Source organism: Schistocerca cancellata, chromosome 1, assembly GCF_023864275.1.
Source record: "Schistocerca cancellata isolate TAMUIC-IGC-003103 chromosome 1, iqSchCanc2.1, whole genome shotgun sequence".
Classification (NCBI taxonomy): domain Eukaryota; kingdom Metazoa; phylum Arthropoda; class Insecta; order Orthoptera; family Acrididae; genus Schistocerca; species Schistocerca cancellata.
The window spans coordinates 871,253,520-871,272,128 of NC_064626.1; the positions used below are offsets into that span (position 1 = coordinate 871,253,520).

General features: G+C 39.3%; 1 protein-coding gene across 5 annotated transcripts in view; it reads left to right on the forward strand.

Annotated features, from left to right (window-relative positions):
* The window catches only part of LOC126190053 (E3 ubiquitin-protein ligase Bre1), a 262,588-nt gene that overhangs the window by 156,418 nt on the left and 87,561 nt on the right, over window positions 1–18,609 (forward strand). For all 5 annotated transcript variants that reach the window (XM_049930989.1, XM_049930991.1, XM_049930992.1 and 2 more), the window contains exon 12: window positions 17,118–17,271. In XM_049930989.1, the coding sequence (XP_049786946.1) occupies window positions 17,118–17,271 (154 nt within the window). The remainder of the gene's footprint in view (window positions 1–17,117; window positions 17,272–18,609) is intronic.

Sequence of the window (18,609 nt, forward strand, 5' to 3'; positions counted from 1 at the left end):
ATCTCTGTGGAAGAACTCCACTATAATTATTTTCAAAGAGTTGACATGTTTGTACATATTTCTATTACTGTCACTTGAAATGGTTTTTAGATTGTCATTTTGAATTTTATGGTCTTCAAGGTCACCCACTATTGCATGAGTACAGTGTGAAGAGCTCACTGTGTCGAAAACCTGTATACTTTCTATATAAAGATCAACTGTCTTCAGTAGCACAGCAAAAATACCTCAGCTTCTTCTGTCACTAGTTAGTACAGCTAATGATACTATAACAGACAGTCAGATGATAAGGAGATGGATGGAAAAAAGTGAGTAAACTGTTTAACAATATTAGGAAAAGTGCCACAGCTAATAGTTCATTTATCCCTCTGTGAGATAAGGCAGTCAGTGCCTTTATGGAAAAATGTTCGCGGTCACCAATGGATTTGTGTTAATACCCAGGCATGCATGTCATCATCCAGAGCAGATCAACAGCCATAAATGTATGTACAGGGTGTACATAAAGTCCGGGCACACTTGCAATTATTTTTTGCGCAAGAACCAAACATTGTACAGATGTCATACACACGTCATTTTGAAGAGAAACCCTGAAAGTCATTTATTATTATTAATATTATTATTATCTCTCTTTTTTATGTTTACCACCACAGCGTAGTTTGGTAATTTGCTAATAGTCAGCGCTAGTCGCAAACATGGCGAGTTCAGGTGCAGAACGAGTTTTCTTTGTGTTGGAGTTGACAAAAACAAGTGCGCTACAGCTGCTCAAAGGATGTTTAGAAGCAAGTATGATAAGAACCCACCAACAAGGAAGGCCATTTACCACTGGCACAACAAATTGGTTACGATGGGTTGCTTGTGTCCGGCAAAGAGAAGTGGATGTCCCAGTGTGAGTTAAGTGAATGTGGTGCGTGTACGAGAGACATTCATAAGGAGGCCAAAGAAATCAGTGTGTGTGCGTCCCCTGAACTCTAAATGGCTCCAGTGACAGCGTGGAAAGTCCTGCGACAGAAGCTATCTATGAAACCATTCAAATTGGAGCTAGTCCAGGAGCTCAATGACGACGACAAACACAGGCGTCTTGAGTTTTGTTTGCAGTTGCAACAATTGAATGAGGATGGGGCGGCATTGTTGATCGCTTCATTTTTAGCGACGAAGCCACTTTTCACACTAATGGGAAAGTGAACAGGCATAATTGTCGAATCAGGGGTACAAAGTGTCCGCAGGGAGTGTTATTGCCCAAAGATAAACAGTTTGTCTTAGGTTGTTGTGGTTATGGCTCTATTCAGTTAAAGTCTGGTTTCGAATCTGTTCTGTGATGTTGTGACATGTGTTAAAGATAAGAACATAGTTTGAAGAACTATGTGAATGAAAGAATTACTGTGTGGTGAGAAGTATGATGAGGGCTATGTTTGAATTAAAGAAAAAGAGCAAAATAAATTAGCAACAGTAAATAACTACTGTTTAGTCATTCATGAACCAAATCCCGGACTCCATGTTACTCAGTTTTTATAAATGATTTTTGTACCATGGACCACTGAAGCCCTTAAAAAGATAAATGGACCAAGGTTTTATATAAGTACCTTTCAGTGGACTGATTTTATTGTGCAAGAAGGCGATGATTTGTCGAATTTGTGGGATGATTAAACTGCTGGGGGGGAAAATTAGTACCCCTTTTCACTTGAGATTTATTGTTGCAACAGTACATGTGGACTACATGAAATAATTACATTTATAGATCAGTAGTACAAGCTGTTCTGAGGAACCAGGTATTGACCAATGCTGAAACTCCCATATTATTACCTGGTGTAATCTCCAGGGGCAGCAATGCAGGTGCTGACTCTGGTGTCCGGTCGATCGTACAGTTGGTGAATACTGTCCTGGGGTACATTATGTCATCCCGCTTCATCTGTTCACATAGTTCTGTAAGGGTTGTTGGTTGACGATCGCCCGAGTCTCTTCTCATCCCATAATATCCCACATGTGCTCTATTGGGAACTAGTCCGGAGATTGTGCTGGCAGGAGAAGTTGCTGTACATCTTGCAGAGCATATTTAGTTTCATGGGCAGTTTGTGGACGAGTATTATCCTGTTGGAACAATACACCACCTTCCTGTTGCAAGAACGACAGAACAACAGGTCCAATAACTTTCTGCACATACTGAGTGCTGGTTAGTGTCCCCTCCATAAACACCAAAAGTGAATTAGAGTTGTAACTTAACACACTGTAGACTGTAAGGCCTATGGTGGTGTCTGTGTGTCTGGGACGAATGCACTCTACAAGACAGCACTCACCAGGTCTATGTCATACATGCAAATGATAATCATTGGCATGGAGGCAGAATCTGCTTTCATCAGTGAAGACCGCGGTGTGCCATTTCATGGAATACGGGCTAGAGGTGTGTGAGCTCGTAGTCTCACAGCTAATAGCCAGTCCACAATGGTTTGTATTGACACGAATGAGTCCAAAAGCCCTGTTATGTGTGCTGTGGTAGCTGTACGAACTGGCATTGCTGTCCTTACGACATGACAGTTTTGGTGGCCGTCTGTGCTGCTTGGATGTCCAGAACATTGTCTGTGAATGTGAGAATGTCCATGTGACTACTGATACCAGTGTCATTGTACAACCAACACAGCATATCCAACTTGTGTGTCAAGTCTCCAAAATGACCATCCCGCCACTTGGAAGACGACACTTTGACCCCTTTCTAACTCGCTCAGTTGGCTGTAGGAAGCACAAATGCATCACTATGGCATGGTTGCTTGCTTGCTTCACACATTTGCACCAACCGAGCCTTCTGGTTGTGAACTTTCTCCATTAAAGGGTAGACACAGATGGTGCTATCTGTTGGTGTACAATGTTGAAACAATTATCAATGTGTCTAATATTCCCCAAGTGGCGTAAGCTGTCATCATAATCTTTCCAGGTGTACAAATCTCCCACAGCAGTGTATTTTACAGACTACTGTTAGTAATACCATTGTGAGAGGTAGTTATAGCAGGCAACTGCATAACATTTTTTCATGAAGGCAATGGCTGCCTTGTCTCTCTGTGGAATAAATGTATTAACAGTTAATGGTGGTTACTTTTGAAATAATAAATAATTTTTTGACTTTTTTCCATGTGTCTCATTTCACATGACTGCCCCTTGTAGATCAATGCAACTTAGTTGCTCCAACATTTTACTTTTCTCCATTTTTGTGTTGTAGGGACAACTACTTCATTTCCCCCCTCCCCACATACACCCTTTTGTATCTGAATTTTTTTAAAGTTTGATTTGTTGCTGCACTGGAACTACAATACTAGTACTGCAAAATTTATTACTTAATTTATAGTTTTCCATGCTACAGAGTGAAAAGTTACTTTCAACAATATTTTTATGGTCCTTGAGTCAGATATTCATTGTCTGTTTTCTTCTTAGCCACTTCAGATGTGCTGCTAATCAAACTCTGCCACTTCATTGGCACATTGGAATGCTTCAGCTTCTGCCTTTGACTCTGTACATGTTTTAAAGTACTATGTTTCCAACCCCATGAAATTCTGCTCTTGTAGTAGTAACAAAATATTGCTAGTATTTTGGGAGCATACAAACCATTGGCTTCAAAGTCACCTGCTCTGTTGTTGGCAGTAACTGCATGCTCCGGCATTTTCACCATAGTAGATACTTCTTTAGTGAACTACTTCTAGTCCAGACTGTTATCATTAGAGATTTCTCAAGAAAAATGGACACTGCTTACTGTCTAGACCTTAGTCTGAAACAATCAAGGCCATGACCATGGCAGAACTATTCCACCAGATATGTAGGATATGAGAGAGGCCAAATAACCGTAGACTTAAGGCAAATGTAAAAATCCGAGTACCAAAGTAGACAGGTGCTGATAAAGGTTTGTATTACTGAATCATCAGTGTAATAAGTCCAGGTGACAAGATGTAACATTAGTTATCTACATAAGTATGAAGCAACTTGTAGAAGCCATACTGGGCTGGTTTGGTTTTAAGATAAATGTAGGACCACACGAGACAGTACTGACTGTACTAATTACAAAGACTGAAGAAAATTGATCCTACATTTATAGCATTTGTAGATAAAAAAATGTTTTTAACAATGCTTACTAGAGTATATTCTTTTAAGTTCCAGTATTATCATGGATAAAATATGGGGAGTGATACTTTAACTATAAGTTCTTCAGAAACTAAATTGCATTTATAAGAGTGAAAGGGCATGAGAGACTTGACAGTAGTTCAAAAGGTGTGGCGAGAGGAGGTGGTTGCATAATGCCAATTTTAGTGTGTGTGCACAGAGAGAAGTTGTTCATAGAGATAAAATAAAAGCTGTAAGATCTTTCAAAAATTCTGTCAGAGACGCAGAGAATTTGGAAGATCAATACATGGAGTGAGTAGTAACTTGAAAAGAGATCATAAGGTGAACATCAAAAGTAAAACGAAGCAATGGATAATAACGATGGACAGGTACTGCATCAAATCAAGGAGGAAATAAACATACCGCACAATTTAACTAAAGACAGGATATGTTGATAATACGTGTTCTGAGACATGAAAAAATAATGAAATTGATAACAGAGAAGTGTGAGATGTATACATTATAGAGAGAGATCAATGCTTGAATACAGTCAGTAGGTTCAAGTGGATGTATTTTTGAGAATTGCAGAGATGAACAGACTTATACATAGAGACCTGTATCAGTCCAGTCATTGAGCTGAACACTACAACAGTAATAGCTACAAAAACAGAGACATGCTGTAACAGTGTGCTTTCCCCCAAAGGAAATGATGTGTTTTGAATGTATCCTTTTTGAAACTGTATGTCTCTCTTTGCACTGCTGAATGACATAAATAACTAATTTCTTAACAAGTATTGGCTAAAAATGAGTTAGTGAATGGTTCCTCAATGTTGGGATTAGAGCTAGAATACTGTGCATACTTCAGAGTTGTTGATTTTTCATCACCAATCATAATTAATTTGATGATGTTGGCTTCTTCAGCAAAAATAACTCACATTTCAGTGGGCATGGCATGTGTAATTTCCATGATTTGAAATGGGGTCTTAATGATTATGTGGATAGTTGGTCTGTATTTAGTGATATCTGCAAGGATCTCAGTATCATGTATATATGGTGTCAGAGGAAGTAGTTTTGTAATGTGTGTTCTTGTACGAGAACATGGTATGCATATCAGCCACGTAGAGAATATTTGCAAATTGTTCCAAATGTTGATGGCAAATTTGAAGACAACAATGTCTCCGGATATCCCTCACAGACTAAAGAACAGAGTACGGACTTTTACCACCTTGTGGTCGTCATTCAACATTCTGTTAAGGGCTTCTGTACTTACTTGAGTGGCACAGCAAATCACCCACTAGGTCCTCAAACCTCTGTTTTGTACTTTGAGATTGTCACCAGCATCCAATGAGACAGCTCCATCAGTTTCCTTTAAAATGAAATCCACAGCGTATTAGGTGGGTTTGTCACACAAACTAAATTTAACATGGATTAGACTTTGCACTAACATGTAAGTCCTTGCTTTGTTCATCTAAAAATAAACCAGATGTAAACAAATACAAACGTATGATTGGTCAGCAGCCATAGGAAATGTACAAAGGTAGTAGAAGAAAATCCATTTTATGTATTAGATATCTTATTAATTTGTCATTGGACATGAAACTTTAAGATCTAATGTATTAACAGCCATCAAGGTTTTTCGTCTTCATACTTTAGTTATTTAGTTTTTATTCCAAAAATTGTATACTGTCACAGTCTCTGTAAACATTAGTTGTGCTCTGATTGTTGCACTGTTAATACAGACCAAGAAAATGGCTGACACTGCTTCCTGTTTTGTAGTGAAGCACACACATGGAACACCATTAAAAATGATGAGAAACAAGTTGTTCTTAATGTTTTCCACAAGATTACAGATAAAACTGGCTCTATAATTTTTCAAGCAACTTATAAAGGTGTGTTTTACTCTTTATTTGGACTATCTTCATTATTTTATACTGCAGATATGATCTCACACACAACAGAGTGGTAAGCATCATATAAATGTGGGAAACAAAAATTTTCACAATATCAAGCACACCTTTCAAATGCTGCATCTTTGAGGTTGCTTCTGTACCATTGCAATCTGGCCTCAGTAGAATTGATGTGAATCCAATTTAAGGGATTTATAGTGAGAAGTAACAAAACATTTAAGCTGCCAGGCATACCAGAATTAATGTTCGAAGCTTTGTCAAACACCACTGTCGAATGCTGGCAAAATGCAGAACAGCACTTCACAAAAAAAGGAGAAAATACGGTTTTTGGATTGCTTCATGGATGCTGTTGTTGATTGCCTTTTTATCAGGTTAGCAGATGACAGTTCCAGTACTCAAATGTAGTCCTTGGATTTGGATATAGAAGGGGTTCTGCTTTTTTAGAATATGTGGCTATTTTCAAAGCGGTGGTTTTGTTGGGAACTAATAGCAAAATGTAAACAATTAAAATACAGTTGTTATTGTTGCACACAAGTCGTCATTTTCCAAAGTGTTGGTTAGGATGCGACCTGACAGCCCAATTAAAATTAAATTGTACATTTCACTCTATATCATGTCCTACAAAATTAGATTTCATTATGCTGCCACATTTCTAAATACGCACATGCATTTAGCTTCAGGAAGAAATAGAATGCCTTTCTATCATTGGGTGCTCTACTCTATGTACTCAGTCAGTATCACCCATTGCCCAGCTGCTGTCATGTGTTTTGCATATTTTCCTAATAAATAATTTTAGCATACAATGAAACACTTTTTATAATTTGAAGTAAGATATACTTCTTGTCTTCTATGTCTTGAAATTGCTTTCAGACTATTACTATATTTTTTGTGTGTCTTTAGATCATTTAAATGTATCTGTGAACTGGAATAGCAGAAGGAATTAAACTATAATTCTGTCCCCCCCCCCCCCCCCCCCCCCACCACCACCACCACCACCACCACCACCACCACCAAAATGTATGAACTACCATTGTGTTCACGAACTTGTGCATTTGTGTGTAAAAGTAATTTTCTGCTATTTACACTTTCCTGCAAAAGTGTAAAAGTGAGGTTTTACTATATTTTCATCTGCACATTGTTGTTGTTGGCCTTCAGTTACAGTGAACATAGGCTGTTAGAAGAGACTCTGAAATACTTATTTTATACTTCTGAGTAATTCCTGTATTACATGAAAAAGGCCATGGTTGTGCAGTCCTCTTGGCCCTTGGATTAAAAGGCTTTTACAGGGCATATTAAAAGTAAACTTCATGTGGCACACACAACTGAATAGGAAAATTTAACAGTTTGTTAGTGTTTGTGAGCTGTAATACATCAGCTACGTTGGTGGCTTATGTGGGGACTGCAGTGTACACTTTGACTTGAGAGGTGAATCTAAATTAATTCAGCTATGACATGTAACCCACACTGATCAGCCACGACATCGTAACTACCTTCTTAATAGCAAATATGTCAATATTTGGCACAGATAACAGTGGTGATACACCATGGCATGGAAGCATTGAGGCCTGGATTGATCAGTAGAAGGAGCTGGCATCACGTCTGCACACACAAAAGTCACTGAATTCCCACAAATTCCAGGGAGGGGGTGATGTGTTCTGACACAATGTTCAGTCAGATTCCAGATGTGTTTGATCGGGTTCAGATCTCGCAATTTGGGGAGCCAGCACATCAATTGGAACTCGCCACTGTGTTCCACAAACCACTCCATCACACTCCTGTCCTTGTGACATGGTGCATTAACATCTTGAAAAATGCCACTGCCATTGGGAAACATGATCGACATGAAGGGGTGTACCACCCACTGTACAATGCTCCTTGACCATCGTGGTGTCTTGCATGAGCTCCTCTGGACCCATGGATGCCCACATGAAATGTCCCCTAGAGTGTAATGGGAGTCGCTGCCAGCTTGTGTGCTTCCCTCAGTATAGGTGTCAAGGAACTGTTCCCCTGGAAGATGACAGATTTGCGTCTGCCCATCATCAGGTGAAGAAGCTATTGGGATTCATCAGACACTCTGCCACTGTGCCAACATCCAGTGCCGATGGACAGGTGCCCATTTTAGCTGTAGTTGCTGATGTCATGGTGCTAATATTGGCACATGCATGGGTCATCGACTGCGGGGGGCCTTTCATTAGGAGTGTTAGCTGCACTTTGTGTTCACACACACGTTTACTGTGCCCGGCATTAAAGTCTGATGTTAGTTCTGCCACAGTTTGCCACCTGTCCTGTTTTACCTGTCTGCCCAGCCTTTGGCGTCTGACATTTGTAATTAGGTTAGCCACCCAACCCCATGACATCTGGATGTGGTTTGACATTTGTAATTAGGTTAGCCACCCAACCCCATGACATCTGGATATGGTTTCACTTTGGTTTCTCCACATGTTGAAGACACTCACCACAGCACTCCTTGAACACCCAACAAGTAATGGAGTTTATGAAATGTTTGCGCCGAGCCTCTGGGCCATAACAATCCGCCATCGGTCAAACTCGGATAGATGGGGCCTCTACCTCACTCTGTACAAGGAGAGCACGCTTGTTGATACTACATGCACGGTGCATGTGTCTGACTAGCATTCATACCTCTCCAGATGATGCTGCTATTGCCTGGACTGTATTATATCGATAGGTATCTGTTTGATCAGTGTATAATGCGAACAATTTGTTTGATCTTGCTTCCCACAAAAGTCTTGAGGGCACCTCAAAAATGAACACATTTATACCTCATTATCTGTGGTGATATGTTTTTGAATGGTTTATTGTTCTTCACAATTACCAATTTTGAACATTTTGTTTTATCAGATAGCTTTGTCTACAGGATGGAGTAGTAGTCAGTGGTTGTATGTTTTGAGTGCTGTGCTGCTCTACGGCAGAAATCACTTTGAAGTTGACATATATTCGGTTGTGTAAATGAAAATCAGTATCTGTTTATAGATATAGCGTAGTGCATGTGTTTGTATATCTGGGATCTTCTCCGAACCCCCTGGATCAATTTCAACCAAATTTGGCACAGAAACAGCAGGCCTCAAGAGTATGACCACTTTTTGGTTTCTAACTCCTTAGCACCAATATGAGTGGGAAAATGGGCAAAACATATTGTTATTGGGTTCCCCCTCCCCCTCAGCTAGAGCCATACAGGTCACCCTACACAGCTGGAATGTTCTTTAGGAATAGTACCATCCTGCCAATTCAGCTTGCTTTGCTGGGTAGCCTACTTGTCATGGACAAGAAACGGTTCTCCAGGCCCCGACATGTAGGCTGCTTTGCACGACAGGCATGTTATGTTGGACTACTATTGACCTGCTTTATCATCCTACTTTGCATGGTGGCCTTTACACCTGGAGCAAATGAATGCTTTTCAGGTCCCTGATTTGTAGACTGCCCTGCATGACAGACATGTAGTAGTAGTAGTAGTAGTAGTAGTAGTAGTAGTAGTAGTAGTAGTAGTAGTATCAGTCTGCTTTATGCATTTGTGTTGCAGTTGCTGACGAGTGTGGGTGGGGACAGGTTGACATGGATAGAGGACGAGATGGAGGGAGCTAGGTGGAGGAGGAAATGGCGAGAGGGGAGGAGGGGGAGATAAATGAGGTAGGTCCAAGCTGTAGAGGGGTAGTGTGCAGATGGAAAAGGAAAAGGGAAAGGATGATGTGGTAAGAGAGAGGGGGTGGAGAAAATGGACAGAGAAAAGCAGAGGAGGATGTGTGTTCACTATAGGTGTTGAAGGCATCTATGCAGGCCAAGCTGTGGGGGAAAAGGCTCGTAAATGTAAGCATGGTTTGTCCGTGCGTGCTGCTACAACTCTGCTACCCACCCCTGCAGCGCCTTGTCAGTTAGGTGGTATTGTATCCTCAGTCCCCTATCTATGAAGATTTTGGTTTGCAACTGTAGGCATTAGGTTCAAAGACTGTCTGAGAATGTTGGAAAATGTTGTAGAAGCTTCCAGAATCTTATAGGAGCTTCCAGAAGGCTTGGGAATGTTCTAGAATTTTCCAGAGTGTTGTAATCCTTTGTCAGCATTTTATATGGAAATGAATAAGTGTGTGACCGAGTACTTTATTGCAAATGAGGGTGTTGCTGAATACTTAAGTGTGATTTTGAACATTAAAACTACCCCTCCCTCCTTTTCACCCCTATTACCTCAAAAAAGAAATTTACATAAAGACCAAACAAAGCAGATATTTCTCAGCTAGTTCAGAATAAATTCAAAGCCCTATGAAAGCGTGCTGCTGCTCTCCCCCCCCCCCCCCCCTCTCCCCTGCACCCCACTCCCTCTGTCCCCTTCTCATAGGAAACCACATGTTTCATGTAGTGCGAAATGCAGTCTCGATGCATTTTTCGTTGCACTGCATGTTTCTGTGAGAATAACCAATTTTGAATTAAAATGTGTGAGCATTTAGACTTCGACACTAAGCAGCTTGAGCTCATGTGGACACCATATGTTTTAACGTGCACTGATACCACTACAAAGAAAAAAAAGCATTTCTTACATTTTATTGCTTTTTATGTACATTCTTAATATTTCTCTACTGATTTTTTCCCCTATAGAATGAGAGAATATCATAATGTATACAGTATTTGTGGAGAGGCTGGACAAAACCTTGAATAACAAGGAGATACTGAATTTAATTGACAAAAGAAGAAAAAATAAAAATGCAGCTACTGATGTAGGAGAAAGTGAGTACATGTGTCTAAAAATGAGCTTAATAGTAAGTGCAAGATGGCGAAGCAGATATGGATTGAGGACAAATGCAAGACTGTAGAAACCTGCATGACTGGCGGAACCACCTATAGCAAAATTTGAGAGACCTTTGGAGGAAACAGAAGCAATTGTATGAATATCAAGGATTCAGATGTCAAGCAAATACTAAGCAAAGAAAGGAAAGCTGAGTGATAGAACAGATGGATAACAAAGGGCTAATAAATGGAAATGAATGTTGCAACAAGACCCCTGGAGTATATGACATTTCCTCATAATATTTGAGACCCCTGGGAGAGGTAGCAGTTATAAAACTACTCCACCTGGTACGCAAGGTGTATGAGACAGGCAGAGTACCCACAGACCTCTAAAGAATGTAATAACTCCAATTCCAGAGAAGGCAAGTACTGCGAGGTATGAATGCTGTCAAACCATCAATTTACTAAGTCATTGTTGCAGAATACTGACACATTATTTACAGAAGAATGGAAAAAGTAAGAGAAGCCATCATTGTGGAAGATCAGTTTCGGTTATGGAGCATGTGAGGCAAACTGACCCTGTGACTTAGCCTGGAAAATTAGTTGAACAAAGGCAAACCTACATCATAGTATTTACAGATGTAGAGAAAGCTTTTGACACTGTTGAGTGGAGTACACTCTGTGAAATATTGTAGGTAGCAGGAGGGAAGTATAGGGAGTGAAAGGTTATTCACAACATGTCCAGAAAGCAGATTTAGTTATAACGGTCGAATGACATAAAAAAGAAACTATGATTGAGAAGGAGGTGATTGTAGTCTTATTCTCAGTGTTATTAAATCTATATATTGAATAAGCTGTAAAGGAAACCAAGGAGAAATTTGGAAAGTGGAGTAAAGCCCAGGAAGACCATGACAGATTCTCAGTTGGGGAGAGATCTGGCAACCTTGCTAACCACTAACAGTAGCAGTTCTCGCCATATGCAAGTGGGCATTATCTAGGTGAAATGTAAGCTCAGGATGGCTTACCATGAAGGGCAACAAAATGGGATGTAGAATAGTATCAGTGTACTACCTTCCTATAATGGTGCCACTGATAACCTAAGGAATCGTGCTATGAAAAGAAATGGCACTCCAGACCATCACTCCAGGTTGTCAGGCGACAGTCAGGTTGCTATTCCACTGTTGTCTGGGGCATCTTCAGACACATCTTCTGCATGGAATCTCATTGACTGGAGTAGAATTGTCTTCAGTGATGAGTCCTGCTTCAAATTGAGCCCTGATGACCGACGAATAAGTGTCTCAAGATGCACAGCACAGCAGTCGGATAGCAACCTGATTATTACCAGCTGTATGGCCTGATAACTACAAGTGATTGTCTGGGGTACTGCTTATTTCATTTGGTTCAAATCTTCAGCATTCTTCTGTAGCATCACATTTCAAAAGCTTGTATTCTCTTCTTGTCCAAACTGTTTATCATCCATGTTTCACTTCCATACGTGGCTACACTCCACACAAATACTTTCAGAAACTGCTTCCTGACACTTAAATCTATACTCAATGTTAACAAATTTCTCTTCTTCATAAACGCTTTCCTTACCATTGCCAGTCTACATTTTATATCCTCTCTACTTCAACCATCATCAGGTATATTGCTTCCCTAATAGCAAAATTACTTTACTACTTTAAGTGTCTCATTTCCGAATCTAATACCCTCAGTATCACCCGACTTAATTCGACTACATTCCATTATCCTCATTTTGCTTTTGTTGATGTTCATCTTATATCCTCCTACAAGACCCTGTCCATTCCGTTCAACTGCTCTTCCATGTCCTTTGCTGTCTCTGACAGAATTACAATGTCATCGATGAACCTCCAAGTTTTTATTTCTTCTCTGTGGATTTTAATACCTACTCCAAATTTTTCTTTTGTTTCCTTTACTGCTTGCTCAATATACAGATTGAATAACATTGGGGGAGAGGCTACAACCCTGCCTCACTCCCTTCCCAACCACTGCTTCCCTTTCATGCCCTCAATTCTTATAACTGCCGCCTGGTTTCTGTACAAATTGTAAATAGCCTTTCACTCCCTATATTTTACCCCTGCCACCTTCAGAATTTGAGAGTATTCCAGTCAACATTGTCAAAAGCTTTCTCTAAGTCTACAAATGCTAGAAATGTAGGTTTGCCTTTTCTTAATCTGGCTTCTAAGATAAGTCGTAGGGTCAGTATTGCTTCACGTGTTCCAACATTTCTACGGAATCCAAACTGATCTTCCCCAAGGTCGGCTTTACCAGTTTTGCCATTCGTCTGTAAAGAATTCGTGTTAGGATTTTGCAGTCGTGGCTTATTAAACTGAGAGTTCGGTACTTTTAATGCTATAGTTATGTGTGTCATATTTTAATTATAAGACCCAATACTGTAAACAAAGATTTATTTTCTACATTTGATTTTAAATATTTACTAGTTTTAACAGTGTGTAATGTATAATGCGTAATCAAAAACAACAAAGTAGAATCAAGTTCACTCACTCCTCAGTTTGTTTTACAGTGTAAATAACAATGATACCCTATGTTGAAGAACACAATTTTAATGTGAGTTGTCGAATTCTAGCAAACTGAAATACTGTGGCATTAACAATTCAGAATTATCTCTTCAAGAATCATATCTTGACAATAGGAAGCAGAAAGTACATTTTAATGATAGATGTTTTGGATTCCCAAGATTGGAGCCTCAAGGCTTGTGCTGTGATCTTTATTGTTTGTATTAATGTCCTGCCTAGTATCGTGCCATGTATATGTGTTCTTTATGCTGATGTTTCGATTTTAATTGCAGCTGGGAATGACAGAGAGGATGTACAGGAACAAAGCAAAGGCAACCTACTAATTTCCAGTATTTGGTTCAAAGACAGTGAATTAACTATGAATGAGAATAAAACTGAAAAAGGGGTTCTTTAGTGTATGCAATACTATCATTGTATGACTGTTAACATCTGGGTGTTCATCTGGATTGCAGATAAACTTGGAAGCACAGCACAGACTCCGTATGCATTAAACTATCAACTCCTACATTTGTTACAAAAACTTTGAGCATGCTTTACTGGAAATATGTTTAGCCCTGATTATGTGTTTTTTCATATCCATACTGCTTTGGGGCAAAGAATTTGCATGTGGCAGATGTGTAACTAGTTTTCTAAACCAATGTATCCTGTTGGCCACTTTTCAAGGAGCTGGGTGCCACGACAATCCCATCATTCCAGAATGAGATTTTCACTCTGCAGCGGAGTGTGTGCTGATATGAAACTTCCTGGCAGATTAAAATTGTGTTCCAGACCGAGACTCGAACTTGGGACCTCTGCTTTTCGCGGGCAAGTGCTCTACCATCTGAGCTACCCAAGCACGACTCATGCCCCGTCCTCACTGGTTCGCAGGAGAGCTTCTGTAAAGTTTGGAAGGTAGGAGACGAGATACTGGCAGAAGTACAGCTGTGAGGACGGGGCGTGAGTCGTGCTTTGGTAGCTCAGATGGTAGAGCACTTGCCCGCGAAAGGCAGAGGTCCCGAGTTTGAGTCTCGGTCCAGCACACAGTTTTAATCTGCCAGGAAGTTTCAATCCCATCATTGTTTATTCTTAGCTTCCTAGTTACTGAGGAAAAAACCAAGAGAGCTACAAATTAAGGCAATCACTTCGTTATCATAACACGTCACAAAGAAATCATTGACCAGCCATTTACTAGACTAATCAAGACTCATAATAACTACAATCCTTTGGTGTTAAACTTTTCAGTGCACTGCCACCAGAATTGCATACTACCTCATTAAAAACATCCTGAATTGTTGCGAAAAATAAGTTTAAAAAGAAGGCTTCTTATCATAGACTAATTCTTTGAATGTGCAAAAGATTGTCTCAAATTTTAACTTGTATTTGTATGTTTCTATACAAATCCGTATGATTTGTTATCTTTATTACTATGTTATATTATTATTATTATTATTATTATTATTATTATTATGTATCATTGTGTATTATTTAATTTGTACAAATTCTGGACATAAGTAGCAGGCAAAATGCTCGAAGATGGGAATAAATAAATAAATACCACCTCTCAAATATTTTTAATTTGTGTCTGCTGGCTGCTGCATGACATATTTGCTATTGTTGACAATATATAAGTATTACCGTCATCCCTGACAGAGGTGGGAGCCTTTTATCTAGCACTTAATATAAACATTATTCATATTTTCATTGTAATGCAAACTTTATATTTTACTGAATAATTTTTCTGAGATAGTACCATATTGGCCTGAACACTTTTCATCAAAATTCGGCCTTTAAAAAATTAGGTTGCAACTTATCCCTGTGTCCATACAATCATCAGGTAATTTGAACGTCATGCGAACTTCTACTGTACAGTTCGTTTGTTTTTCAGAATTAATCATTGGGTAACATTTTAACCATGATTGGTTCTTGAAGTTTCATTTAGATAGTAACTGTTATTGTGTTCATATTTCTGTTATTTCACATAACAGGGCAGAAACAGTTTTCCTCTAACTGAAGGGAAGAATTTAAGTCTCTACCAGTGAGTCACGACATCAAAATGAAATGAAGATACTTTGGAACTAGGATAAGTGGTGATGCAAATTTGAAACGTGCCAATTGCAAAGAATACGTGTAATAGAGAAGGTAGCAATGAGTATGTTGTGTACGAATCTAATATGTGACATTGAACTGCATTGAAGAATAAGCTCCAAATTTTCGTTTCTTCAAGGAAGTCCTACAGGCAGCCAAAGCGGGTAAATATCCTGAACTTGATGCTAGGGTGCTTTTCATCGTACAAAATAAAAGGAAACATGTAATACGTGTCCCCCCCCCCCCCCCGCCTCTGTGTCGTCGTCGTCGTCCCCCCCCCCCCCCCCTGCCTCTCTCTCTCTCTCTCTCTCTCTCTCTCTCTCTCTCTCTCTCAACAAATAATCTAGTCAAAGACTTTGGAAGGAAATCTTGTACATTCCACAGACAAAATTTGTGGGATTATTGATGGTGCCACAGATTTATGTAAGTGGCTCCTTTATCTGAAAAGTTCTTTGCTAGTACAGAAGCTGCCAGAAGATTTTACTAAGAAATTCTTCAACTGCCAAAAGCACGTAACCCAGTTGTGGAAGCAAGACTCTGACCTCTTACATTGGACTGGCAGGGCAGACAAGACGCCTGTCTTTTGGGACATGCCGAGCAGAATATCAGTGGAACGTAAAGGAGTGAAAAGTATCTGATTGAGAACAACTGCAAATAAATAACAAAGAATTATCACAGTGTTAACAATTTCTGCAGTGGGAAAAAAATCTTGCCCTTATGTTATTTGGAAGCATAAAGCTTCACCAAAGCAAAAATTTCCCTAAGCCATTAACGATTTGTTTCCAAGAGAAAGGCTGATTGACAACAGAGTTAATGATTGTCTGGCTAACTACTGTGTGGAACCACAGGCCTTGTACACTGCTTATTAAGAGACCTGTGCTAGTGTTGGATGCCTTTAAAATCACCTCACACCTGAAATAAAGTTGAATTGCTGGTGCTTGATGTTGTACACAAGCCTTTTAAAGATTGTATCCAAAAACACTATTCCAATTCGCTTTTAGAAGAGGATGATGTACTTTCTCGATTTCACAAGATTAAAAGGCCATCAGTCAGTCTTATGTGTCAGTGGATTCTCTATTCCTGGCATACAAATCACCAGATTCTGTCATCAGAGGGTTCAAGAAGTACTGAGTGTCCAGTAGTGTAATGATAATGAGGAGAACGTACTTTGGAAGGAGAGTGGCAAAAATGCTGTCAGTGGTGGAACAACTACCAGTAGTAAAGTTTACTGTGAAACATATTGTAATGGAACTGAATGGGAGATGAGTGGAGCTTATGTCATAGTACGTGAAACCAGCAAGATTTCCATCCTGATTAACTGCTAATGAAAATATTTCTCTAATACTGTAACAAACATAATGATTCACACTCAAGACACGTTCCTTGGAATCTAGCTTCACTTGTACACATCTTACGGGCTCATGTTCACGTGCCATGGTCCTGCATCGGATAATTAAATGATAATGCGATTCAAGCAAGGGAAGCCCGCAAGAGCATGTATGAAGTCAAATACAGTTGCTCCCAGCATCCAAGTTGACATCTGCCAAACAATTCAAACAAGGATGGCTGCCACAAGACTGCCTCATCTACATATTTGTGTGCTATAGTCTTATTTTAGAGCGTGCAATCCACCTATGCACATTTTCTGTACCATATCCCTTCTGTCCTTGTTGCAGTAAGTCTTCCTGTATTGTGATTACACACAGTACTCTCCAGTCAAATATATTGCATGTTTGGTTACCTGTTAGTCTTATCTACTAATTTCATGATCATCATTTTCAAGGAAAGCACTGAATGACCAGAAGGAGATGAAATTGCTTCTGGATATGTATAAAGGTGTTAGTAAGGAACAAAGAGACAAGGTACAGCTTATGGCAGCAGAGAAGAAGGCCCGAGCTGAAGTTGAAGATCTCAGACAACAATTGAAAAAAATACAGGTTTGTTTATGCATCACAGAATTCATTTTGTTTATCCTGTTTCATTTTGCTTTGCCTTTTGTAACATTCAGGTATGCCCTCTGTGATTGTCCTCTTGCTCTTGCTCTTACTCCTGTCCCTGCTGAAACATTTCTCCGTAACAGCATCCAAACAGCTGCTTTGTGTCCTTTAAGTTATTTGAACTTTCCTTGTCTGCCATACAGTAAGGAAACAGTATTTCTCATAAGCATAGATGACACACAGGACTGCAGTGTAGTATTGTTGGTTACAGTTACAAAATGAAAAACAAATACGCAAAATATCTAGTTTTTGTGGAGTGGTTTTCCCCCTAATGAATAAGTTTCCCAGGCGCCTTGGATTTTGTCATGATTCCACACATCAGCAATAATTTTATTGACCATTTTTCGTTCAGTTTGCCCTGTACTAAGTGCACATGAGCTTTTAGCATTTGTCACTGTAAAAAAGTTACTCAGAACAGTGAATTTATAATTTGCAATAAAAAGGTACAAATATTCAGTGAGATGTTGAAAAAATGTTTCCTTCTCTATTATTATTTCATTAAGCTGATTAAACTTGTACTCACTGGAGATGTATTATTGAGGCTTATAAAATCTATACTTAATAGACCTTCTCCACAAGATATGCTTTAGGTTTGAAGTTATGTTCAGAAATATCTGTTTATTACATTTCCTTTTAGGTGACTTAGGATCTTGATAGTTATGGCATTTCATATTACCAAGAAAAGATTATGTATAAAAATTTCTCTCTGCAGGGTAATTCACAGCTATATTTTCTAGTTTCCGTGTGTTGAACCCATTCTGTCCTAAAAATTACATAGGAGTAACAGAAATAGAAAATATGAATATGAAAGTGTTAGGGAGATAACACACGAGGAACCCCTACAAGAGAAGATTGTGGAAAAAAATTAAAATGATATAGGCATGTGAAGAGAATGGACGAGATGAGGATGCCTTGGGAGATGCACAACACGAAGATGGAGAGCAAGAGACTAAGGGTAAGGCCAAGGGACAGGTGGCTAAATGGTGGGGAAAAAAGCATTCTGAAATCCAAAATAGAAATTGTGGTAAGACAGAGAAGGTGGAGAGACTTCAGTACCAAGCAAACCCTGCCAGTGACTGAAAACTGCATGTTGGTGGTAGTGATTATTATTAACATATTATCTGCTTTCACAGATTGCAAATACGCATATTAAAATTAACAGAAAACCTGCAACTTTGAAAAAGCTGTTGCTTTCTTGATGCTGCTAAGTTTCTTGTGTTTATGTGCTACCACTTGTTTATTATTTACATGACTAGACTGATAACTTTCAAAAAATAC